The sequence below is a fragment of the Triplophysa rosa genome, linkage group LG8 (assembly GCF_024868665.1).
Source record: "Triplophysa rosa linkage group LG8, Trosa_1v2, whole genome shotgun sequence".
In the NCBI taxonomy this organism is placed as follows: domain Eukaryota; kingdom Metazoa; phylum Chordata; class Actinopteri; order Cypriniformes; family Nemacheilidae; genus Triplophysa; species Triplophysa rosa.
Window position 1 is genome coordinate 1,499,717 of NC_079897.1, and position 26,122 is coordinate 1,525,838.

At 43.1% G+C, this 26,122-nt stretch overlaps 1 protein-coding gene across 2 annotated transcripts; it reads left to right on the forward strand.

Annotated features, from left to right (window-relative positions):
• Window positions 1-601: 601 nt before the first annotated feature.
• Window positions 602-25,917, forward strand: LOC130557534 (protein argonaute-3). Of its 2 annotated transcripts, none has more exons than XM_057339357.1 (19): window positions 602-1,374; window positions 11,911-12,082; window positions 12,155-12,275; window positions 12,398-12,606; window positions 12,869-13,005; window positions 14,432-14,566; window positions 15,000-15,087; window positions 15,500-15,647; window positions 15,723-15,842; window positions 16,788-16,931; window positions 17,389-17,522; window positions 17,692-17,876; window positions 17,956-18,115; window positions 18,218-18,308; window positions 18,554-18,748; window positions 18,964-19,098; window positions 19,844-19,945; window positions 20,399-20,598; window positions 20,697-25,917. In XM_057339357.1, the coding sequence occupies exons 1-19, from the start codon at window positions 1,356-1,358 to the stop codon at window positions 20,803-20,805; spliced, it is 2,604 nt and encodes an 867-aa protein (XP_057195340.1). In that variant the 5' UTR covers window positions 602-1,355; the 3' UTR covers window positions 20,806-25,917. The 2 variants fall into 2 exon arrangements, with proteins under 2 accessions (XP_057195340.1, XP_057195341.1); XM_057339358.1 differs by having other exon boundaries at window positions 16,788-16,910.
• Window positions 25,918-26,122: the final 205 nt, after the last annotated feature.

A 26,122-nucleotide genomic window follows, 5' to 3' on the forward strand; every position in this document is an offset into this window, starting at 1 on the left:
TTTTTGACGTTTAAGTAAAACAAGATGTTCAGCAAGAAAAGGTCTAAAATCATTTTATACATTTATAAAGTGATTGGCATCATTTTTCATTATTGAAGAGTAGACACATTTATATTACTATTATATGTACTTTGGAGAAAAGCGTCTGCTAAATGTAAATGTCACAATAGAAATAGCCTATTAGAAAATGTGTTCAATCTTACATAAAAAACAAGGTTACTACACGTTTACTTTAATAAAACCATGGTTACTTTAATATTAAAATCGTGGTTGGTACACTTTTATTATAATGAATCATAGTAATAATACTTTAACAAAAAACAAAATGACTACTATAACTTTAATGTAATAAAAACATGGTTTCTATACTATAATTGCAAAAAAAACACGGTTACTTTTAAAGTAAAAGACAGATGGACTGGCAGACTAAGCATTTTTAATGCTGTTAAAAACCTTTAGGATGAAATGCGCCGTATGAAAGTCAATAAGTGATGATAATGATGATTGACCGCTTCCCCACGCCCCGCCCTCACCGCGGCCTCGCGCATCCCCTGGTAACCAATCAGCTCGCGATACTGGCTGCAGGTCGTTGCGTAGCGTTCGCGGAGGATCAGACGCTCCATATTTAGCTCGAGCGAGTCTCTGGCTGTCAGAAAACCCCAAGACAGAGTTGAGATCCAACTCATTTCAACTCGCCACAGGCGAAGCACGCCAAAAACTAGCGAGTTAGAAACGTCACCAGCTTCAAAGACGGATTTATCAGTGGTCGGGGACTTTGAGAGAAGACGACGTTTTTATGGGATTTTATTTCCTCTCAGACGGGGAATGTAGCTTAGCTGTTTAGCCCGATCACTAGCGGTAGCAGGCTAGCTGTGTGTCGAAGAGTGAAGGCGGCGTTAGTGCACTTTTCCGAGGTTATAACGATATAACATCTCAACAAACCGCCACGGTTTTTCCAGAGACGCGTTTGTGAAGGCGTCGCCGTCACAGAAACAGCGATTCGGGGCTGTTTCGTGGAGGTTGACTGGGAACTTCTCGCTTTAGCTGGCTGGCTAGGCTGGCCGTCACGTCAATCTGTCAGTCGAATCTAAAATCCGGACCAGATAACGTTAGTGATCCATACTGGAGAGGGAGGGAGGGACACGAAACCTCCCCTTGAGGTCCGAAGGGCCCCTATTGATATTGGAGCTTTAAGAAAGCCGTTTTTGGAAGGGATTCGAGCCAACAACCCTCGAGGAGACCCTTGGTCCGGTTGTCACAACCGGTTCGGGCGGCCGTGGGGACTTATTCTCCGTCCGACTGTCTGAAGTTCGTCTACTGCGGGCCGGGGACGGAACCGGACAGAGACCTCATGAATGGAAATCGGCACTACAGGTGTGTATGATGTTGAATTTCTCACGTGCAGCTGTCTGTCATGTCCTTTCTAGAGCTTTAAAATGGAAGGGATCTTCGATTATGGTTTGTAAGTAAAGTATTTTAAGGCTGGGTTTGACTTGAATTGTGCTGTATGTATGTATGACTGCATCCTGAAGTTCAGAGCATCGTCATTGTTGTGCAGGTGTCAGTGAGATTCTGATGGGTATATTTAAAACAGTTGGATAATAACGTAATGGATAACGGGAAAAAAAAATGGATGATACGTTTGTAAGCAAATGTTAATTTCGAGCGCATGTGTGTGTGTTGGCCTATTAAACACACGTATAGTTTATTACTTGAACTATGAACATGTTACATCATGTTGACAACTAGAAAGGAGAGAGATGCTTGGCTTTAGTATTTGTGTAAAGTTCAATGTTTTTATATCATAACTTAAGCCTGTCAAAGCTTTTTGTGAATAATTTGAAATGTCTTCCTGTGTTGGGCATCCCATGGTCATAAAAATGTCAAGTTATAGTTTTACACACTTGGAAAGTCATGGAAATGAATAAAATAATTGAAAAAGCAATGACAGCGTATATAGTAAGTAGTTACTGTATAATAATATACAAATTAAAAATATTTAATCCAATTGAGTAAAAATACAGTTTTCTTTTGAGTTGGTACTTTTCATATTTGTCTAAATGATTCTTCAAAAAAGGTTCTCAATGTTAATGTTTTTGGAAAATCCTTATTCGGTTACCACAAATGACTTAAAATGTGATGCAAATTCATTCAAAATCAGAATCCTGCTTTGCTGTCTTGTTAAAGTGATGTTCATAGGTTCACTTTCTGAGGTCACTGGTTTGACTCATCAAATGTCTCCTGATCCGTAAAGACACTGGTTTGAGAATCAGCTTCTTTCTACAGGCATTTGTTTCTTTAATGTGTAATAGCAAGTGTTTACGCTAGCTAGTATTTGATCAATGTTTTCTTGTATTGTGCTTCAGATGAGTGCAATTATCTCATTGTTCCTCATGATGGGCATTTTAAAGACTGTGACTAAATTCTGTGGTTTTTAAGTTATGAGTCATTTTGGTTTCAAGAGGCACTAGTCATATGGAGGGGGGGGGGGTTTGCCTCAAATAGCTGAAAGTGGGTTAAAATCAGGTCAAGAGGCAATGTCGGGGAAAAGGTTAGTGACCTCCCATAGCCATACTGACCTTAAGGTCACGAGTTCATTATTTGTAGAGGTTAGCAACACTGTCTTTTTCTATTCCAAATGTTATCAAGATTATTTCTCTGCTCTCTGATGTTTCATTGTGTTACTTTTTTGAAAACAACATGGTTTTCTTGGGGTGTCTCATAATTGTGTCACCTCTGAAATATCCCCATCCGATAGGGGCTTTATGAAGAAATTTTTGCTTGTGAATTGGATTTCCCCTCATAATATACTCATTGGTTCTTCATCAATGATATGCTGTTGTTGGGAAATGAGGGTTTTTCAAGTCTCAAGTCTTTTTTCGAGTGTAGAACCGGGATGTGTCTGTCTGTCTGTCCCACTCTTCGTCTCTCTGCTCTCTGCCGTGCCTAACAATGTCCCTTATAGCTTATCTAAATTCACATGATATTTTATCAAGCCTATCTTCCTAAATGCTAAATATGGCATGGTTAGAAATATTTATTAATACCAAATGTTTCCTGTTGCTGAACCATCAAGGGTCACCAAAGAAGGGAAGTCCTCTTGTTTCGCCTCGAGATGTTGCTACAGGTGGGTGGGTACGGGCCAAAATGATGTCATTTTCCCAACACAGGTTGCGCAAACTGTTTTTGGAACTTTCAGGAGCCTTAAGGCGCAGTTATCTATTTACAGCACTTTCAGTTGTTTACACTTTGCCCTGTTGCTGTGTTCTGCATGACTTTTAATCGCAGCTCTTTGGTTGAAGGCAAAATGAGAGCAGGAGTCACATCCTTCCTGCACCCTTAATCTCATTTTGTGAGGTTACCACAGCACCCTCTTTTGCCCCACCCGTCAACCGTAAGCAGATGACATGGTATGGGTGGTTTCTATGGAGAGTGCAGTTTCCTTTAAACTGGTAGGGGTCACTGCTTTTCATGTAAAATGAAAGTTTGTTGGGGGACCCCCATGGTGGTATAATTCTAGTGTGTCTTGTCGCCATTGCTGTCTGATTGATCGTATTTTTCGCCGTAAAGCTTCTAGGTCTGTCTGCCTATTCTAGGATTTTGCCATGAAACCAAGAATATATTTTTTATAGAACCATCATTTTACCAGTTATAGTCACCACGTTAGAACGTTTGATACAAACACTAAAACAATAAAAACGTAGTTAAATAACAATATATTCAATGTGTGATTTTCATGTTTTTTCATTTAGATGCACTGATATGCCAATTTGAAAAATTAAACCGCATATCAGCAACAAATACATTGAATATTCAGACCGTTGTTCACCACATGGTTGCCTAGTCACCATGACCCATCAAGAATGTCATGCTTTTTATACAAACTTTGACAAAGCCAACAGGAATGGTTGCTTAAAAGTGCGCAGGCCATAAATGAAGTAAAACAAGGTGGATATAAGAAAAGCCCTCCATAGTGGCTTGTCAGCCTGGGGAATGTTTTCATGGCCGTTACATACGTGGGCTTAGCAATCGCTCTGTCTACATGAGGCACTCTATTGCTTTTAGGGCCTTTTTTCTTTGAAAGTTAGTTGGGGGATGGCAGAGGGGCTCTGTGAGGGGAATTAATACAGGAAGAGAACCCAGACGCAGATATTTGAAGGTAAGAGACGCAGGCATTGACCTAGACTCGGCAATGGGGTTCTTTCTTAATATTTATTGACCATTTTGTGTTGGGTTCTTTTTCTCACTTTGCTGCTGGCATATTGACCCATTTGCCACAAAGTGTTTCATTCATTTGAGGTGGAATTTTAACCCAAAATGGATGGTATTCATGCAGCTACACTGCTGGTGTGGTCAGGGGTTCAGGCGGTTTTCCCCTGCCACGTACCTTGCCAAATTCCAGCCACCCCCTTACCCTGCTTTGATTGGTTGGTGAATATTCTCCACTGATTGAAAAAATCACCATTAAAGCCAGATGCAGAGGTAGTATAAATATTGAATATTAAACATTATCAAAGGCCTAAATAAAAATCAATATATTCCCCCTAGCCCTTGTAGCCCTGCAGAATGCACAATGATGATGCCATTGCTTGAACCCTGTGTCCTGATCTCCGGATTACCGTATTTTCTAATAAGTGCTGTTTGGTGGTGCCCTGCCAGTCGGTTTGCCAACTGTACACATGCAAGGTTGCACACGCTTCAACTTCCCATCACGGTTCTGTCACTCATCGTCTGAACCCTTCGCCGTGACTGATGCCATTGTGTCCTGTCCGCTGAGCACTCGTCCTGTTCCCACAGCCCAGGCCTCTGTGGATTAGACTCACAACAGCTGTATTGTGTGTGTGTGTGTGTGTGTTTGCTGTAGTTCGCTAGGCAGAGTTAGACAGCCCGGAATACAGTAGCGCATTTATCTGTGAATATGTAGAAAAAGACCAGATTGGCTGGTCAGCAGTTAGTTGGTTGTGAATTCTCCAGGCATCTTTTGCTCAGGCTGGTTTTGAACTACATTATCGTCCCGTTTACGGTTTTGTTGTCGTAGCCTTTGGTCGGTATACTTGGTACTTAAGGCTGCACAGTTTAGGATATTGGAGGCCAGTACTGATAACCTATATATCCTTCTGAAACCTTGTATGTCCAAATTCGCTGTTTTTCAGGAAATGGAAAAACACTGTACTTTTTAAATAGTTAGCTATATACTGTGTTGTCAAAGTTGACAAGCATTTTTGAATCATTTTGATTGGTTAGATATATATATATATATATATTTGCACAACCCAGTGACAAACACAAAGGGTGACTAGTAATAATGATTTATGGCAAAAAATGAAAATCACAAAATATGGAGATACGAGGTTTCAGAGGCGATATGTATAAATGCTTTACAGTATATACTGTAATATACATGAAGAGTAGGGATGCCACAATACTCAATATACAGGGCTTAAAGTTTTCCGGCACCGTGCCTGATCTCCGGCTTGCGGCGTTTGACTGCGGAAAAAAAGATTTACATTTAAAAAGCTTATTAAAGGCGGGGTAACCGATTTCCGAATTACGCTTTAGACAACGGAGTCTGGCCGAGTACCAAAACAACCTTGTATCCAATCAGCAGTAAGGTGCACAGTGCAAAGGACGGACACTAGTCAAGCCGAGCGCGGACGAAAGTGAAAGATGGGGGTAGGGGTGTGTTTGTTTTGGTAATTTGGTAACAACGGCTAAGAGAAATCGGACACCCTGCCTTTATTGATATCAGTTCGAGTTCATAAGTTCGCCTACCAATGGTATGAGAGGAACACGGCTATCACTCTCAACCAAACAAACATTACTAGCCAATCAGAATTAAAATGGGGTGGGTCTTGGTTGCCGGAGTGGAGACGTCACGTTGGAGAGTACGTTAGCAACCGAACAGTTGGCAGGATCGAGAGTAAGTTTATAAAGCCTAAGCGGGGGGCAGCTTTTAAGTCCATTATGACAAATATGACATACACAAATTGGAGATGGACTGTGACATAAAGATCGATAACTTTGTGTTGTTTCGGCAAATCATCTAATCAGACCTCCGTTTCCACTTCTGCTTGTCACGCACACACGCTCATGCGCGCGCTAACTGCGATTGAGATATCAAGGATCGAAGCGTCTAAATGGTTCTCAAACTTCTTCACAGCTTATTGCGCCTATCTCACAGATTTAAGTCATAAACATGGTCATTATTGTCTGAAGTGAGCGTAAAAAGTTGAGAAAGAAAACGGATGTCAATACATTAGTGATATTCCTGCTATTCTATGTGGTTGATATGACTCAAACAAATGAAAAGAGAACCACTCACTGCTGACTCCGTAACCTTTGTAGCTTTAATAGGAATTTATATTGTTTTTGTTTCACAGTTTGTAGTGCAAAATTTGCCAGTTGGAGTTTAAAAATGGAAAATAAATCTGCCCCCACTAATTATTATTAAAAAAACGAGCTCAAAAAGGTGATCACTTTTGCTTTTTTGAGGGCTCATTTATGCTAACCTGCTTATGCTAACTCCCCTCTTTCTCCCTCCTATCTGAAGATGATGTTTCCAAGGTCATGTCTTCGAACCACCCAACGACCTGCCCGCTAGATCCCATCCCCACTCATCTCCTCCAGGCCATCTCTCCATTGGTTGTTCCCACTCTGACCCACATTATCAACTCGTCTCTCACCACTGGCACATTTCCCGCAGTCTTCAAAGAAGCCCGTATTACCCCGCTACTGAAGAAACCCACTCTTAATCATGCACTGTTAGAGAACTACAGACCGGTATCTCTCCTCCCCTTCATTGCCAAAACTCTTGAGCGTGTTGTATGTAACCAGCTCTCCTCCTTTCTCACGCAGAACAACCTCCTGGACAGCAACCAGTCAGGTTTCAAGAGCAGTCATTCCACTGCGCTGAGACAGAGACTGCGCTGCTCTCTGTCATTGAAGCCAACTGGCAAGAGCTGCCTCTAACTCATCTGTACTCATCCTACTGGATCTATCTGCTGCCTTTGACACCGTTAACCACCAAATCCTCCTGTCAACCCTCAAGGCTATGGGTGTCTCTGGAGTGGTGATACAATGGTTCAGGTCTTACCTCTCAGGTAGGTCATTTAGAGTATCCTGGAGAGGTGAGGTCTCTGAGTCCCAACATCGCTGTACAGGCGTGCCTCAGGGCTCAGTGCTTGGGCCGTTGCTCGTTTCTGTATACATGACATCCCTTGGCTCTGTCATTCGGAAACATGGCTTTTCCTATCACTGCTATGCGGATGATACACAACTCCACCTGTCATTTCAGCCTGACGATCCGACTGTTTCTGCACGTATTTCAGCATGCCTGAGCGACATTTCACTCTGGATGAAGGACCATCACTTGCAGCTGAACCTTGCAGAAACAGAACTGCTTGTAATCCCGTCCCACCCTAGTATCCATCACAACTTCTCCATTCAACTGGGCTCATCAACCATAACATCTTCCAGTACGGCCAGAAACCTGGGAGTGGTGATCGATGATCAGCTAAACTTCACAGATCAGGTTGCTAGCTCCACTCGGTCCTGTAGATTCATCCTCTACAATATCAGGAAAATTAGACCTTTTTTATACGAGCATCCTACGCAGGTCCTAGTCCAGGCTCTTGTTCTGTCCAGACTGGACTATTGCAATGCGCTACTAGCTGGACTTCCTGCTTGCACAACAAAACATCTACAGATGATCCAGAATGCAGCAGCAAGAGTGGTCTTCAATGAACTGAAGAGAGCGCATGTCACCCCTCTCTTCATTAAGTTACATTGGCTCTCTATAGTCGCTTGCATCAAATTCAAGACTCTGCTCCTGGCCTACAAGACCACCACTGGTTTGGCAGCCCCTTACCTTCACTCGCTAATGCAGACTTATGTACCCGCCAGATCCCTACGCTCTGCAAACGAACGACGTCTTGTGGTGCCATCCCAAAATTATAAAAAATCGCAAACCTTCTCTTGATCGGTTCCACATCTATCTATCTATCTATCTATCTATCTATCTATCTATCTATCTATCTATCTATCTATCTATCTATCTATCTATCTATCTATCTATCTATCTATCTATCTATCTATCTATCTAATGTTTTATTGCACTTTTGCTTTTTGTTGTCCTTCGCATTGTTTACCCAACTTGTAAGTCGCTTTGGATAAAAGCGTCTGCTAAATGAATAAATGTATGTAAATGTATGACAGTAAACATTCTATGACGTGCAGCTTCAATGCTTTCAGTGTAGACGAGGACAAGCTGAGGCGAAACGACGTCAGCCGCTTCCAGTGTAGGCATGGTGTTACTGTGCAAACATGGCCACGGTGTGAATGAGTTCCTGCGGTAATGATTCAGAGGGTGGAAGCAACAGCACTGCCTCTCAGCTCCATGATGAATTATTGTTAATCACTCTTTCCCCATAGAATCCAGAAAATTGTGTATTACCTTCATTTTTTGGTTTTGTTTTGACCCACCTAAAATTACCGGCTGCGTTCTGATAGCACAATCTCTGTGAAGGTCACTTCGAGCCTTTCATATTGCTGCCTGTTTACGAGTCACCTGAGGACACGGTGTTTGCCAGCAGTCCGGAGAGGAGAGCTTTCTCCCTTTTATATCGATTTGGGGTTTTGAGCTGGTATGTTAGGGCGTTTTTCTGTGTGATTTGAAGATGTACTGACAAATGAGAGGAATGAAGCTCCTATAATTTTGACATCACAGAAGCAGACTGTCTCTGTCCTCATTTTTTCTGGGCATTTTAATGACAGGATGTTGAAATTGCGGAGTCATTTCCGATACACCCGTGTCTTCAAAACAGAATGAGCTGAGGTCTGACAGTCCGCTGTTAAAGTGATGCTTCACCCAAAATTGCAAATTTCTTCCTGTGTGTTTAGCAAAACAAAGACATTTATACAGGTTTGGAACAATCTAAGGGTGAGTAAATGATGACAGAATTTTCATTTTTGGGTGAACTATCCATTTAAGCGTGTTATGGTCGTTTCTTAGCACAGATGCCTTTGGCAGTCGGTCACAGCGTACTAATTTTACAGCTATAATATAGCAAAGATTGTGATACTGCTTTCATACAACAGCTCACAAGACAATGGAAGAATGTAGATTATAAAGAAAAAACACAAATGTTGTGTAAGGAAAGATTTTTTGTTTTGTTTAGGGTCTGTATGGCAGCCTGTTATATCACAAAACAAAAATATAGAGCTATGCGTCAGCATATATAATGTTTATGTTTATATTATAATGTTATAATGTTTTGTATTTTTATTGCTTTAAGAAAGAGTTTAAGAGAACTTGTATGTGAAATTTCTGCTTTAGCTTTATTAGGTTTTTATTACTTTTTATTTTTTATTTTCAACATAAGGTTCCATAAAATATTGAAAGATATATGTAAATAATGTTGTTAAAAATGGTTTAATATTTGGCAAATAAATCAGCTCAATTTTTATACTCTTTCTGAATTTTTGTGGTACTATCGTATGGTGAGCGTTTTGTTATTGTGAGTTTTGTTTCATTTCAGAATTTTTGTGTTTCTTCTTTTGATATTATTAAATCATATAAGTAGTATCTGTAAGTGCTGTGTTTCTGTTCATCCAGGGAGTTATAGATGATTTTCTAAGTTATTTTGTCACTTTATTTGATGTCACAAAGTGTGACCTCCAGCAGAAATAGCTTACTCGAATGACGATTTCTTACGCCAGTTCTTTTCTGATCCGTGCGCAATTCATTCTTGTTTTCTCTCTCCTTTATTCCGAATGGCCTTGGTGCTTGGCTACGTTCCCTCTTAAGAGACGTGATGCTGTGTGTGAGTGAGTGAGAGAGAGGGAGTCGTGTACAAGTGCTCTGGAGTGGGCAGCGATTGGAACAGAAGCTCTGCCCCGAGACCAGAGTCAAGGAAGCGTGTGGTCTAAATGACTCATTTGTAGAGTACAGTGTGTGGTTGAATGCGTGGAGGTTGAAAAGCACCGCCCTCCAGCTTCATTGCCTCCACGAACGCCCTCTCCAAACGTAAGTCAGAAAATCCCAGCATCCTTTTCACTCCCCTAAGCCTGGCTCTGAATCTAAATGTCATGCGTACATGTCGGAGTGTCTGCTTTCAGCGTAACATCTAATCGTTATCAGTCTCCTTGAGGAACAGCGATTTCCATGACAAAGGTTTGTGCTAGCGGAGCGATGTCTGGAGTTTCAGACCCCCCCTGCGTGTCTAGCGACTTGTGAATGGCTGGGGTCCTTTCCAAGAGCCCCGTGTCTGCTGTCTGTGAAAAGAGGAAGACTTGTTCAGTAACGTCATTTGCAATGCATGATGGGCGTGGGTAGGTGCTTTGAGGTTTTTGCTTCATTTCCTGGCTGTTACCATGGTACCGACTGGGTTGATCTTCCTTTGGGGTTTTGGGTTGTTCTTTAATGTCAATTTAACATTATTTTAAAGGGGTCATATGGCACGAACACGTGTTTTTCTGTGTCTTTGGTGTGTTATAAGTTGCCGCTGCATGTATTAGACACGTAAAATTGCAAAAATGAAAGTGTGGGAACAAAAGACGCGTTCTATCTAAAGGCGAATGCTCACCCAGTCCTGCCTGAAACACTTCGTGTAGCCACACCCCCACAAATCTACGTCAGTTCGTGGTGTGATTTGACTAAGACCGCCCAAATGTAGACGCAAGTAAGGTGGGCGTACCTGTCAGTACAATTGAAGAGGAACCTGATGTTCCAATTATGGTCAGAGGCGTTACATTTCCCTCACATGCTTGCAGTATTCTACCAATCACTACGCACTGGTGTACTGGCCAATCATAGCACACCTCGCTTTTCAGAGCCATGGGCTTTGTAAAAAATCAGCGCGTTTCAGAGAGGCGGGGCAAAGAGGAGATACAAACATGCACGGTGTGTGGAAAATACAGCGTTTTGAACCTAAAATCGTGTATACACATTGCATTACATCTAAAACAAACCATAATATTCGTTTTAGCCGCGTCATATGACTCCTTTAAATAAAATTAAAGTTAAAATGCTAGATGTGTATGTTGAATCCAAGACTGTAAGGTTGTGATGGGATCCCAACTGTTGAATCGCAGCTAATGGGACAATTTAGCGCAAGCGCTTGGTTTCTTTGAGTGATTTCTTGTTTCTCTAGTTGTCTTTCTAACACTGTTTGCTCTATTTGGCCTCTTCTAGTGTGGCCTCTTCAGTAAAGGTTATGAGTCAAACCAAAATGAGTCACTCTCAGCGGATCTCAGAAGTGTGCTGTGGGCCTGGATTTTTGTACCAAACAGAAAAGAGACATCTAATCAAACCTTTGGCTGTGACGTGAGAGATGTCTAGCACACTGAAGCCACGGCCGATATCTGTGGTTCACATTCACGAGGTTCAGTTCAACAGAACCCGATGTTTGTGGACATAAATAAAACCTCGCGTGTCTGAGGGTGGCAACAGTCGGTTCGTTGAGCTCTCATTAATTCCGTTTTTTATTGATTTTTTATTGGGTTTTTTTCCTTCCTCCTCCACAGAGGGCCAGGTTTGGAGGTTTTGTGCGGAAGGAAACCAAACATGCTTGTGTTACATGTGCGTTTGATTGTCAGTGAGTCATTCTCAGCGATGACTGTAGGCATCTTTCTTAAAGCAGCTGTCTGTCTGTTGACAGGATTAGTTTCACCTCCGTCACTGTTGTTTACACTTGTCTCACTCTCACCGGTGTTCGACCAGGACAACGACGAGCGTTCCTTAGGGAACCGCCCATCTTTGATGATGATGCAGGATATCACTACAAAATGTGTCTAGAAACAAACCTGTTTACATGTCATTCTCATGCAAGAACGTTGTCATCCTTTGCATGTTTTGATATCGTGATATAATCACGAGTCTAACGTTTTGTCTGGTTTTCCCTGTGATTTCAGGAGACGTTGGGGCCCAGCCCCTGTTCTCAGTGCCTCGGAGGCCCGGCTATGGCACCATGGGGAAGCCCATCAAGCTTCTGGCCAACTGCTTCCAGGTGGAGATCCCCAAGATGGACGTCTACCTCTACGAGGTAGACATCAAACCCGAGAAGTGTCCACGGCGTGTGAACAGGTAGGCTGTTCAGAATCTGAACCTCGTAACGGACTCTTGTAGGCTTTCTTCTGATGAGAGTTATCTTCGCAGGGAGGTCGTGGACACCATGGTGCAGCACTTTAAGGTCACCATCTTTGGGGATCGAAGACCAGTTTATGATGGAAAGAGAAGTCTCTACACAGCAAACCCTCTGCCCGTGGCTCCCGCAGGGGTGAGAGACGCACAAAAACATTGAATCTGTTACAACACTTAGGAGTTATCTAAAAATGCGTGTTTTATCCAACGCTGCCTCTCTGTTAAACTATATGTGGTGTTGTTGTTATGTGTCTGCAGGTGGATCTGGATGTCACGCTGCCAGGGGAGGGGGGCAAAGACCGACCCTTTAAGGTGATGATTAAGTTTGTATCCCTGGTGAGTTGGCACTTGTTGCACGAGGTACTGACGGGTCGCAGTATGGCTGAGCCCCTGGAGCTAGACAAGCCAATCAGCACCAACCCTGTTCACGCCGTGGACGTTGTCCTTCGCCACCTTCCCTCCATGAAGTGAGTGCAGGTGCAGCTATTGTGTGTCCAGATATCTCGCACGCAGACAAACTTGATCTGCTCAGCAAATAACAAACAGAATTCCCTCTGAGCAATATAAGGCTTTCCACATGAAATAAAATGTTGGACTGCCAACATTGCATCTTTTTCGGAAACGTAATTCATTGAAATCACTTTGATATTTTTCGGCCCTAGTGAAAGCGTTAAACCTCATTTTGCCTGAATTTTTTTTGCCTGAAGCTTTTTGTTCTGTTTCTCGCAGGTACACACCAGTGGGCCGTTCCTTCTTCTCCGCCCCAGAGGGCTATGACCATCCTCTGGGTGGGGGTAGAGAGGTGTGGTTTGGCTTCCATCAGTCTGTCCGGCCAGCCATGTGGAAGATGATGCTCAACATCGATGGTGGGGCTCTAGTTTGAGTTTCTATTTCAGTACTGGCTTGTAGATCCAAGATTCGTTTTTTTCTCAGAGATGAGCAAAACAGAGACGTGTCCTAGGCTGAAAAGTCAATCTTTTATTAATCAAACAATTGTTTAAAGAAATAAATTCTTAATAATTGAACATTCCTTGGCGTTTTGTAATAGGTGTCAAAACAACATTTACTAACACACCTACAATTTTCCCCATTATTACAAAAATGAATAATGGGGTCATGAAAACTGGACATAACACAGCTGGAACCATCAACATGTTTTATGTTTTTTTTCTTTACTAATGTAAAAAAGTACTTGATTCATACATAGTTTATGTTGGTCAACAAAACTAATTTCAAGCCTTCAGCTCACAGTATGAGAACATTTCACACTGTTGCCGTGGGGATGAAGAGCAGTCGCTCTCTGAGTGAGTGATGGAGGTTTCAGTGTTCCTGTCTGGTTGGTTTTCCCGCTCTCTCAAACTCCCACAAGTCAATTGGCTGTATTGTCTGCTCCGCCCCTTCTGTATTAAAAGAAAGGGAAAAGTCTAACCGTCTGAAAGTCTCTCCTTTCACTCGTTTATTGTCAAACACATAATGGAGTGAATGGGCTCAGAAAGAGCGCGAACGTATAAAATACATGAATTAGCAGTCAGACCGGCTTTGAGTTCACACCGACATTTGTTGTGAGGTGTTTGTGCACACATACATTAAAAGAAACCATACTTTTTACTTTAGCAGCTTATTATTTAGTATGCCTTTTAGTATATTTATTATTTCTGACTGACACATACATATACAATTTTGGTCTATATGTCAATATACAGCTGCGGAAAATAAATTCAGGACCATTTCAGAGTCCGTTTTTCTGATTTAAAATGTACTATTTCTAGGAATGCGTTTAGGTAAAATGGTCGTTTTTGTTTCATTCTGTGGACTACTAACAATATTTCTCCCAAATTTCAAGTAAACATTTTCATTTATGTACAGAAAACGAAATCTGGAGAAACAAGATGCTCTGTATTTTTCCAGACCTCAAATACTGCAAAGAAAACAAGTTCCTATTCACTTTTAAGCGACGCAACAGTCACATTTCTACATGTATTTAGGAAAATATGATGACCTGGGTGTTTATTTCAGTGTCTTTCAGTCTTTCTCGTTGCTGTTGGATGACTTTATGTCACTCCTGAGGTGTGATTTGATTGAAAATGAACAAACACTGGACTGGAATGAACACAAAACATCTAAAAATGATGATATGAAATGAACATTTGGAATGGTCTGCTAACTTTTTCCGCAGCGTATTTGTTTTTACAATGAGTGATGCTAACGGAAATCTCTGAATTAATTTGATTTCTCATGATATGTCCTCTTAGCCACGTTTGATCAGTTTTGACTCTCTCTTCTGTCTTGCAGTTTCAGCCACAGCTTTCTACAAAGCACAGCCAGTTATTCAGTTCATGTGTGAAGTTTTGGACATTCACAATATTGACGAGCAGCCTCGGCCACTCACAGACTCCCACAGAGTCAAATTCACCAAAGAAATCAAAGGTTTGACATTCTGTTTCTGTGACTGTTTGTGTGTGTGACTGTAGTTTTGTGTTTTTCTGTGTTTTGAGTGTCTTTCTGTGTCTGTGACTGTGTGTGTGTGGGAAAGGTAAACCCTACGGTATGGGGACAAAATTTCCCCACATAGATGGCAATATCCAAAACCCTTGTCCTTGTGGGGACATTGTTTTGTCCCCATGAGGAAACGAGCTTATAAATCATACAGAATGAACTTTTGTGAAAATGTAAAAGAGCAGACAGTTGTGTGTGATTGTTAGGGGTAGGGCATATGATATACAGTTTGTACAGTATAAAAAGCATTGCGTCTATGGAATGTCCCCATAAAACATGGAAACCCAACATGTGTGTACTTGTGTGTGTGTTCTTGCGTGGGTGTGTTTGGTTATGGCTGTCTGATTGTGTGGTTAATGTGCAGGACTGAAGGTGGAGGTGACACACTGCGGAACCATGCGGAGGAAGTATCGGGTCTGTAATGTGACCCGCCGGCCTGCCAGCCATCAAACGTGAGTCAAACAGTTGAAGGAAGTGAAGCGTGACAACATGTTATTAATCACAGTGTCACATTGATTTAAGATGAGTTTTGGGTAATAACATATCAGGTTTAGTTAAAATGTGTAAAAATAGCTTGACATTATAAGTGTCATAAATTGGAGCAACAGTTCATTTGTAAATGCATTGCATTGTGGGAGATAGTATTTCATGTTCATTTTGGCAAATGTAGGAGATATTCAATGAACACAGAAGACTTATTATACTTTGTACACATGCTAAATACTACAAATAGTAAATCAAATTAGCTAATTTGCCTTTGTGAACAATTCCCTAAATGTTTGGTCCCAGACTCAAAGAAGCCATTCTTCTCTCTAGTGCCCTCTAGTGTTGGTTTAGGCGAATAACACTCTTAATTCTGTGCAGGTTTCCCTTGCAGTTGGAGAATGGTCAAACTGTAGAACGAACCGTAGCCCAGTATTTCAGAGAAAAATACAGCCTGCAGCTGAAATACCCTCATCTGCCCTGTCTACAGGTGGGCCAGGAGCAGAAACACACCTACCTGCCTCTGGAGGTGAGTTCCGCCATTCACACTTTTACAGTAAACACGGGTGAGATTCTCATCTCTCACACGCGGATGTTTGTGCAGGTCTGCAATATTGTAGCGGGGCAACGTTGTATCAAGAAACTGACAGATAATCAAACATCCACCATGATCAAAGCCACGGCACGTTCAGCTCCCGACCGACAGGAGGAGATCAGCAGACTGGTGAGTGTTGTGTGTCGGTGCTTTTATATACCTGCAGTATTGTAGGTCTTTTTGAACAATAATAGGCAATTGTTTCTCCAAATGATCGTTTTGAGCCTGTATGCTGTTTATGGTCGCCAAACAGTACAGAGTTTTAATACAGAAAGGCATTCTTTAGTTGAATGCATAATAAGACTTTAATAAGATGTTTTGCCGTGTAATTTAATTCACATTCACCTTGTTACAACCGAGGCTCACATAAGCATCTGTCAGCTATGTGTGTTCTTGAACACTCTGCTGTCCATGTGGTCGATCTGAATGGATCGAGTTTGATGTCTGGGTTAATCCAGGTCAGCATTTCAGAGCGCTAACTTTACTGTCATCTGATTAGCTGCATTGGAGAGGAATGCAGTGAACTCTTTACCTCACTCTCTGTCAGACGTGAGTACTCGTCTGATAACGTGCGACTGAAGCGCCGCTGCTCTTTGAATCCAAGCGGCCGACTGCGTTTTCATTGAGATGTGGAACTCTCAAAAACGGGAGTTGAGAGGCAGCGGCGGTGGAACGCGACTGACATGAGCGCTGGCTGAAGTGATCCACAAAGACGAGACCGGCTTTGAGACTAAGCTCAAAATAACGTGGTGAGAGTATTTTTACACTTAGGAGTGTGGCAGGATCTGAGCGAAGGTTTAGTGAAGCACTTCTGGCAAACAGCCCGCGTGTTCGCTCTCAGAATAGATCAGGATAGTGGATTACAGTTCAACGTGAATGAACCACCTTAGAATGTTGCTTGTGTGTTTTGCACGGGCCAGTATGAGCTCATGTTTTTTTCAGAAAAAGCTCAAGTCTATTTGGAAAGTGTAACATCTTGGCATGTTTTTTATGTCAACGAAAAGAAATCGTGTGCTATTTCGTGTCACCAAGCAGATGTGCTCATGTAGGCCGTGCGGCTCTGTTTGTTTGCAGGTGCGCAGCGCTAACTATGAAGCGGACCCGTTTGTGCAGGAGTTCCAGTTTAAAGTGCGAGACGAGATGGCTCACGTGACCGGGCGCGTGTTACCCGCACCCATGTTGCAGTACGGGGGCAGGGTGAGCACAGAGCACTTTATGGTACCCTTCTTTTCAATCACCCACATCTCTGTGTGTCTGTCTGTTTGAATGGCCCCGCTCCTTGAGAAACTAACGTCCCCTAACTGCGCCCATTGTGGCGTGTGTGCGTGCGTGCGTGCGTGTGTGTGTGTGTGTGTGTGTGTGTGTGTGTGTTACTACCAAAATAATATTTTTTTCTAGTGATTTTTCTAGAGCTGTTTTATAAAGTCACTTTAAAATAAATATAGAATGCTTAATCTTTTAAATGCTCCTCTATTCAGTTGAATGCATTTTGATGTTGTCTAATAGTCGTATGCATTTGTACATGTTTTTATGTAATTGCGTATATACACAGTGTTTTTAATGGTTCTTGTAAAGTTTGACTTTCAGTCTAGCAATGAGTTCTGCTTTGTGTACGCATGCGTGTTGTGTTTACACGCGTCCCGTGCAGCAGATGAACCGTACGCTGTTGTTACAGAATCGCACTGTGGCTACACCCAGTCATGGCGTGTGGGACATGAGAGGAAAACAGTTCCACACGGGTGTAGAGATCAAGATGTGGGCCATCGCTTGCTTCGCCACGCAGAGACAGTGTAGAGAAGAGATTCTCAAGTAAGTCTGAAACAGAAGTCCCTTTTATTGAAAAATCGTAAAAAACGTGCAATCGGGGACTACGGTGTGATGAAAAAACATTGCTTAATTTTATATATCGCCACCAAATCATGAATGCAGTATATCATGAGTATAGGTACACATTTCTAGTCTTGGTGTCTTTTTTCAGGGGTTTCACAGACCAGCTGCGTAAGATCTCAAAGGATGCTGGGATGCCCATCCAGGGTCAGCCGTGTTTCTGCAAGTATGCGCAGGGAGCAGACAGCGTGGAGCCCATGTTCAGACACCTGAAGAACACGTACTCTGGACTTCAGCTCATCATCGTCATCCTGCCGGGAAAAACACCCGTCTATGGTGAGAGCGTGTGACGTCACTCACGTGTTTGTGCGAATGAAGCCTGTCAGACCTTGATTTCTCTCTGTTGTGTGTGCAGCTGAAGTGAAGCGTGTCGGAGACACTCTTCTGGGAATGGCCACTCAGTGTGTGCAGGTGAAGAACGTGGTGAAGACGTCTCCTCAGACGCTCTCCAACCTCTGCCTCAAGATCAACGTCAAGCTCGGCGGCATCAACAACATCCTGGTGCCACATCAACGGTGAGAGACGGAAAATAAATCGCAATGAAAAAGACAAGATGGGAATAGCGTGTGAGTGAATCAAAACAGCGTTGTCATTTTAAAACCTTGCCATCTCTTCAGGCCGTCAGTATTCCAGCAACCCGTCATCTTTTTAGGGGCGGACGTCACTCATCCGCCTGCAGGAGACGGGAAGAAGCCCTCCATCGCGGCGGTCAGTTCTTCTTCGTTATTTCCTCAAGTTGATCTTGTTTTTGTTAGTGGCATTGCAACAAATATTCACGTTGTAATTAAGAAACTTTTGAATAGAACAATAATTTGTGTGTATTTTCATTGAAGACTGTTGTTGCTGTATTTTGTGTATATGATGTTTTTGGGCGAGTTTGTTTAGCCAACCTGCCCTGCCCACCTATGGCTGAAAAAACGTCCTGAATGTGCTTTTATGGTTTCTGTCTGTAGGTGGTGGGCAGTATGGACGCCCATCCGAGCAGATACTGTGCCACAGTGCGTGTCCAGCGACCCAGACAGGAAGTAATTCAGGACCTGGCATCTATGGTGCGAGAGTTGCTGATCCAGTTTTACAAGTCCACCCGCTACAAACCCACAAGAATCATCTTCTACAGGGACGGCGTATCCGAGGGGCAGTTCAGACAGGTGTGGCACAGCAGTACCTGCACGACTCGTCTGTTATTCTGATTTACCGTTCGGAGGGTCACCATATGGTTTATAATGGGCTTTTTATAAAAGCAGTCAAGACAGAATTGTGTATTGTGTACACTGATGGGGTTTTTTTACACAACGTCGAATCAACATTTTCCGAGAGAGTAATAATGTGAATCATTTCTATATGAACGTGTTTGTGTTCACAGGTGTTGTACTATGAGCTGTTGGCCATCCGAGAGGCCTGTATCAGTCTGGAGAAGGAGTACCAGCCTGGCATCACGTATATAGTGGTGCAGAAACGCCACCACACACGCCTGTTCTGTGCTGACCGCAATGAAAGGGTCAGTCCTCTGAATCATCTTTTTATTTACAAATACACAATACAACTGTCTTCTGTTGGTGCTCGGGTACACTAATGTTTCACTTTAAAAATAGTTGAAAGGAGTGTGTTCAGTAAGACGCTTTTTGTTATGTTATGAAATCGGTGTTGAAAACTTGATATGGGGACACTTGAGAGTTTGACTTTTGGATCATCTTGATCTGTGAGAAAAGATCATGGCATAACTCCAATGCGAAAAGAACTGGAATGAATGAAAGCGTGTTTTCTTGAGAAAGTTTCATTATAAAACCCCGTTTTGCTCTCGAAGCCTCTCGCGTCGTTTGTGATGTGTGATGAAGGGGCTTTTTCACGAAACCAGTTATTACATATATTCCTCTGAAGCCTTGATGATACAAAATAAGACGTTACAAAGCGATTAAAGGACTGAGAGCAAATGAAAGCTTCAGTAAACATAAAAAGACTGCATGAATACGTCTTTCTTTCTGTATCGATGTAAAAGTGTTAGAAATATACTGTAACATTGAGAATTCAAAACATCCTTTTTATTAAAGGAAACATTTTTTGACATCAGTCATTTGAAAACATAATCGGCCACATTGACACATAAATAAATAAGGTGAATAATGAACCGGCATGTATGATGAAAAGCTGTTAAAAGCTCTACTTAAATGGAAGGCTGCACATTTATTTTGAGTTTCATGTCGGTGTTGAATATGTTCTCTAAGGTCTTTGTATTTTCTGCACAGGTGGGTCGTAGTGGAAACATTCCCGCTGGTACGACAGTAGATACAGATATCACGCACCCCTACGAGTTTGACTTTTACCTCTGCAGTCATGCTGGAATACAGGTACAAACTAACTCGCATCTAGAAAAAATGTGACATAAAACAATACAAATGAAAAGATCCAGGGTGCAGTAGTTCAACGATCACTGATGGGAAGAGATATCGCTGCTGTCCTTTTGAAACCTCGTATCTCCGTATTTCGTGATTAACTCGTTTTTAGTCACCCTTCATGTTTGTCACTGGGTTTTGTAAATATCTCACCAATAAAAAGTATTAAGAAGTGCTTGTCAACTTTGACAACATTGTATTCAGTCATTTAAAATGCACAGTGTTTATTTTTCATTTCCTGAAAAACTGTGAATTTGGACATCCGAGGTTTTGGAAGGACAGCGACGAAATGCGAATATATGTGGTTTTGTGAGATTCACTTAGAAACAGCCCTGGTGATTTGATGACAAGCAGAGTTTGTGTCAGCTTGATGTGCACGTCTGTCAGCTGCCGTTGAACTGTTTTCAGGGCACGAGCCGACCGTCTCACTACCACGTCCTGTGGGATGACAACTGCTTCACTGCGGATGAGTTCCAGCTGCTCACTTACCAGTTGTGCCACACGTATGTGCGCTGTACCCGCTCCGTCTCCATACCTGCGCCAGCCTACTACGCCCATCTGGTGGCCTTCCGTGCCCGCTACCACCTGGTGGACAAAGAACACGACAGGTGTGTGCGCGCGCGCCAGTCGCTCGGCGTCATTTGATAAAGCTAAAAACAAGATTGTTCATATTTGGTTGATGAAATGTCATCCGGTTTGTTTTCAGCGCGGAGGGCAGCCACGTCTCCGGGCAAAGCAACGGCCGGGATCCACAGGCGCTGGCTAAAGCTGTGCAGATTCACCACGACACCCTGAGGACCATGTACTTTGCCTAAACCAGCTCAGATTCAGCCCGTATTCAAGCAGTCACGCACCCAACCGTCGACCACATACACACCATGGACTCGTCCTGAGACGGACGCCCGGCCCACCCCGCCCAGTAAACGTGGACCTGACACTGTGCAGCAGGAAGACGGGGCCCACGCTTTAATTCCACATGTGGACCTCTGCACTATTATGCAATATCAAACCAGCCAAACGAGGCCGTTCTGTCACATCCCCTCCAAATCTCCGACGACAACCAAAAGGGAAGCTCTTCTGTGTCCTCTACGTTTATTCACTTCCCCTGCCTGTCGCGTCTCGTACCTCAAGGTTTTCTAACGGCACTTTCCCCCCGTTGTCCCACCCTTCTCCAAGGACGACTTCAGATCGGAAGCAGACCGAGCGTGACAGAAAGGAAGACGTCCGAAGAGGAAACGCTCACATGGATGTGCTCCTCTCCCGATCTCAATTATTTTTGTAGCCAATGGTGACTTAACTAAGTGTAAAAGTGTGCGTTGTGAAGAACCACTTGTGCGTTAGCATACGAAAAGAGAAAATCAAGCTTTTATCGTTAGAGAAGTGCCATCGCCGGGCGCAAAGTCCCTGCCGGACGTTTCATTTGAAGGCAAATTTCACGCTCCACCAGGGGTGGCTCCAAACCCCTTCTGTGAGCTTTTACTTACGCCAACGCAACGTGATCATGTGTTTTAATGTATACTTTCAATTGTGTTCTTTTTCATTTTGGAAACGCCCAAGTTCGTTCCCTCCAGTATTTGTGTTGACGAAAAGCAGATGTGTCCTGTCCGCTGCTCCTTTCTCTCCGTTCAGATGTTGCTATCGTACAGTAGTTTAGTGCAATAATCCGTTAGCCGGATGACATTACCTCCTGGGCGATGAGAAGGAAACGTTACGGCAGGAGCGAGCGAGGAATGGCCATCGCGCTTGATGCTTTTTTTAAAGGTTGTTAGAGATGTGGCACGTTTGATTTTATTGGCGGTGTTTCATGGCGTGTTAATAAGTGCCTGCTTTTGTCAATGGTTGATGTTGGGTTTGGTCGATCAAAAGTCCGAAATAATAGACACCTCATTTAGTCCGAGCAGGGGCACAGTTGCGGTCACGTTCGACTGTATGGCCTTAAAAGATTTCTTAGGATGCGGCGTGGTCGGGCCGGTCCAGTTGTACATTTTACTTATGTTTTTGTTCAGCGTCTCAGTTGTCACTGCCCTGCCTGTTCAAAGGATTACGCTGCTATTTGTACATGTTCAAGTAGACCGGCGGGCTCCATGCTTCAGTCGGCCTACGCTAGAGAGACCGATCGCCCGCTCCGGGCTCACGTTTGTGGGTGCCTGTTATTCACTGGAGGGCCACTAGAGGTCAGTGTAGTGTCTTACTTGAAGAGCGTGGGTGCCTTAATCTCTCTCTCAGCGGCCCGTCTGAAGCATGTCCGTCTGTGTGCTTTCCGATGGTTTTCTGCACTAAACATTGCGTGATGTACGGTGCTATCAGGTGCGGCATCAGAAATCGGCTAGAGACTTCATTCGGAAGATGGGATCACGTGTTATGATGGTGCTGGTCGTGTGTTTTTTTCCTCTCTCGTCAGGACGGACATTTGTTGTTTATTTTTCTTTGTTTGTTTATTTGTGTTGTGTTTTAATGCATTGAACGGTACAACACTATGGCCAGTCAGAACGAGATTACGGTTAAACGCACGGAGCGCTAGAAACGAATCGCTTCAAATCTTATCAATAACAATTTTAGTCCAGACACGAGGTCTAGTCATAGTTTTTCGATTATGCAAAGGAAGGATTTGAATGAGGAGGGTGTAAAGGGTTTTTACAAAGGCGAGGTGAATGTTTGGCCTCAGGCACGAGGTTATGAGAGGTTTCAGCAGTTCTGCAGGCATCAGCAAACATTCAGCTCCTGACATTGTGCCGTTTTATTTGACCTTCCGTCATAATACCACTACTGGTGCTTCAGAGCCTCACAAAAAACAAGGTTGGAAGTCAAATCGTTGTGTGGGAATGCCAAATAACTGTCATCATTGTCTAGTTATATTTTTATGTAAATCTATATATTACTAATACTTGCCTAAATATGTCTTGTTTGGCCGAGAATAGAAATGCTTTTAATCTTGCCCTAATGTCATTACAAACATGAGTGACTTACGTTTTAGTCTTCCAGGCCTTGTAATAGCTCTGCTGATATGTGTGTTTTACACATGCTCAAACTTAATATGACCCGATTTGTCATGTGACGACACACAATCGCGACGTGCGTTTAAGATATTTTCACCTGTGACCACGAATGACAATTTTCTCAAATGAACGACATCAAACGGTCATGTTATCGGTCAGAAGACCTCCATGTATCAGTCAAACTGCACATTTCTCGAACGGAAGGAATGGAATCCGAACTGACATGAGGGCGAGTTAATGGCTGGAACGGTTTGGAAAGGTTTGGACGGAAGTTGGAAAAGAAACTGTGGTGGCGGTGAACGTTGGAGGCTTGGGAAGATCGTAGCGTTTGCTTGAGCGTGTTGCCTGTGGTAGCTTCCGTTATCTTGGTGAATGTGGGTCTTGATGTGTAGAAACCTGAACGCGGAAGGCCACTTCCAAACCCGATGCTCCGTTTTCTCCCCGTCTTCGTCCGTGATTTAGGGAGGGTCTTCTTTTAGGGTCGAACACGTAACACGACGTTCAAAGTTCATAGAAAGTGCCTTTCTTCTCGATGGTGCTGATGTATCAGAAACTAAAGTGTATATTAGTCTTACCTTGATGAAGGTGCGCACATGCAAACACACAACACCTTTGGACTTTGATAGCGAGACGATATATTAGCGTGACGATATATGCCAAGTACATGAGCGAAGGTTTGAGCTCTCTATCATACTGTATTAGAGGTCGGGACCAACAGACACGACATAGCCTGACCTTTGACAGCCTAGCATAGCACTTTATAGACTGCCATCCGAACGGAAAACAAAGTCAGTGTGCTTTGCTTTCCTTCTTTAAACCCTCGTAAGCCCCTTTGTGTCGCACTCCAGCGAAAGATGGTCTCTTGTACTTGAAATCTTTGCTGAGGGACTTGGAAAGCAGGTTCACACGGGCGTCTCACTACGCCTCTATAAAAGAGGGTTTTGTTTTTAGTGGCCTATGGATCTCTGCGTGTTATGCCCCATGTGAGATGCACACAGTATATGTTTTCTATGTGACCCGCGTGGCTTGTGTTTGTCTCGTGGGGAATGTACCTCGATGACAGATCTCAACGCACTGCACCTCACTTACCTTGGTATGCTGCAAATGTTACGAATGAAAGAAGCTGCAGATGGGTGAATGTCACAAACACACGCTCATGTTTTACACCGTTCAATTATCAAGGAGATTTGAAGGACTTTGCGTTGGGACCTTTGTTTGCGTGACAATTAAGCATCTTTTTTTTGTACTGATTTGAAAGATCATTGCAATTTCCGTTTTTACTGGAGGCTTTGGGTCAGACTAGAATAAATCAGCCCCGATACGGAAAAAAACGGCTTAATTGTCATGAAAATGCCACGATGCAAAAAGCCCTAAAAACGGACTTCGTACCTGGAAAATAGAATGAAAACATGAGCCGGACGTGTTTCGACGAACCCAGATATTACTTTGATGACGGTATAATGCTTGACTAATGCCTGACAATATCTTTAACACTTTTAAAGGAGTCTAGTTGTAAGAAAAATATAGTTTTTAAATCATAACACGTGTCGTTTTCGTCGTTATTGAGCCAACTTTTATTTTATTGTCATATTTAAATGTTTATTTCTTTTAATATATTGGAAATATATATGGGAAATATTTAACGATGTATTTATTGAGGGAGTGCTTCATGCGGCATGTTGGGGGGGTGTTAGGGGTGGGACGCCCGCCTCTCAACCTTTGACTTCCTCTCTCACACACACACACACACACACACAAGCACAAGGACAGAGCGGGCAGCGAGGGTGCCCGAGGAGGAGGTCGATGTGTTTGACATCACTTCCTCTTTAGCTGACCCCGCATCCAAAACTCCTCTTTCCAGCAGAGAGGCTCGTCGCATCCCGCTCGTGCATCTCATCTCTTTAAGGGACGTAGAACCACACTGACTGGGTTATTTTCAAGAAAAAGCTGATTGATGTTGTTGTTTTTTGTTATCCGGAGCTGCTAAACTCTCAGCCATACAAGTTTCCCTGGCTTGTGGGTGAACAGGAAAGATGTTTCGATGCGTCTGGTGCTTTAATGGAGCAGGTGTTATTTGTCTTTCGTCATTTGCTTGGGTTTTATTTGTCCTCGTGCCAGAGTCTTTTGAAGCGAGGGGTCCCATTCCACTCAGACGTACACGTTTATATATAATGAGCCTCAGCCTTAACTGTACACTTTTACTTTCAGACGTGACCCAAGATGTGTGTCAAACGCCTTGCGTAGCATACTAACTCTCTTATGGCATCTCGGTTCTTTTGTTGTTTTAACCACTAACTGTGCGACGAGTCCGTAACCCTCGACACCAGCGTCGCTCCTAGTTTAACACGAGCAGACGTCTGAACGCACGAGACCTCGGTCTGTCTCGTGTCGTCATTTCCTAGAAGGACAGAGGCATCGAGCTCCGGCCAAGCTGGTGACAGAATGCACGTCGATTCCTCAAAATGTTTACAAAACGGTTTACTGAAACGTCAAGCTCCAGCATTCCAAAAAAAAAGACTGTGAACCATTCGATGAAGACAAATGGAAAGTCTGTCCGTTCTGAATTTCAGTGCTCAGCCCTACTTTCATTTTCTGTGCGGTGTCTCTTGGTACGAACACTTGCATCGCGTGATTGTCGCTGTCTTTTGATGCATAAGAAAGAGCCAAAGTACAGTCGTTCCTTTCCGTCGTGTTCAACCCGACCGCATTGATCCTCAGTATCTCCTCTCGTAACACCAGGAGCTCTATGGCTTTGTCCTGTCTTCTCTCTCTCTGATGTACCAAGGGATCTTTCTTTTACCTTGAAATGTCTTTCTTTTTGTTTTGTAATACTCTCTTTGTAGATCAATGGCCTTTTAGTGTTGCTTTGCTTCAGTTTGGAGTGTATCTTTCACTAATACTTGCAATAAAAAGCTTTGCTTTTCAAACCGACCTGAAATTTCGTCTGGATTTATTTCGCTATAGCGATGACATGTGTCCCACACATAGAACCAGTATATACTGTACAAGATATTAAAATCATGTCGAAGTGATAAAGAAATCAGTGGAAGGCCTGTTTCTCGTGATGTGCGATGCAATCGTGTCACCTGCTGTCCGTTTGAGTTTGCTGGTTACCTTTGACCCACAGGGCCGGCGG

Bases quoted from the DNA above. Each gene is read 5' to 3' on its own strand.
- LOC130557534 (XM_057339357.1), top strand. The intron at 12,607-12,868 runs GTGAGTGCAGGT...TGTTTCTCGCAG, and splicing joins CGCCACCTTCCCTCCATGAA to GTACACACCAGTGGGCCGTT. The intron at 20,599-20,696 runs GTGTGTGCGCGC...GTTTGTTTTCAG, and splicing joins GTGGACAAAGAACACGACAG to CGCGGAGGGCAGCCACGTCT.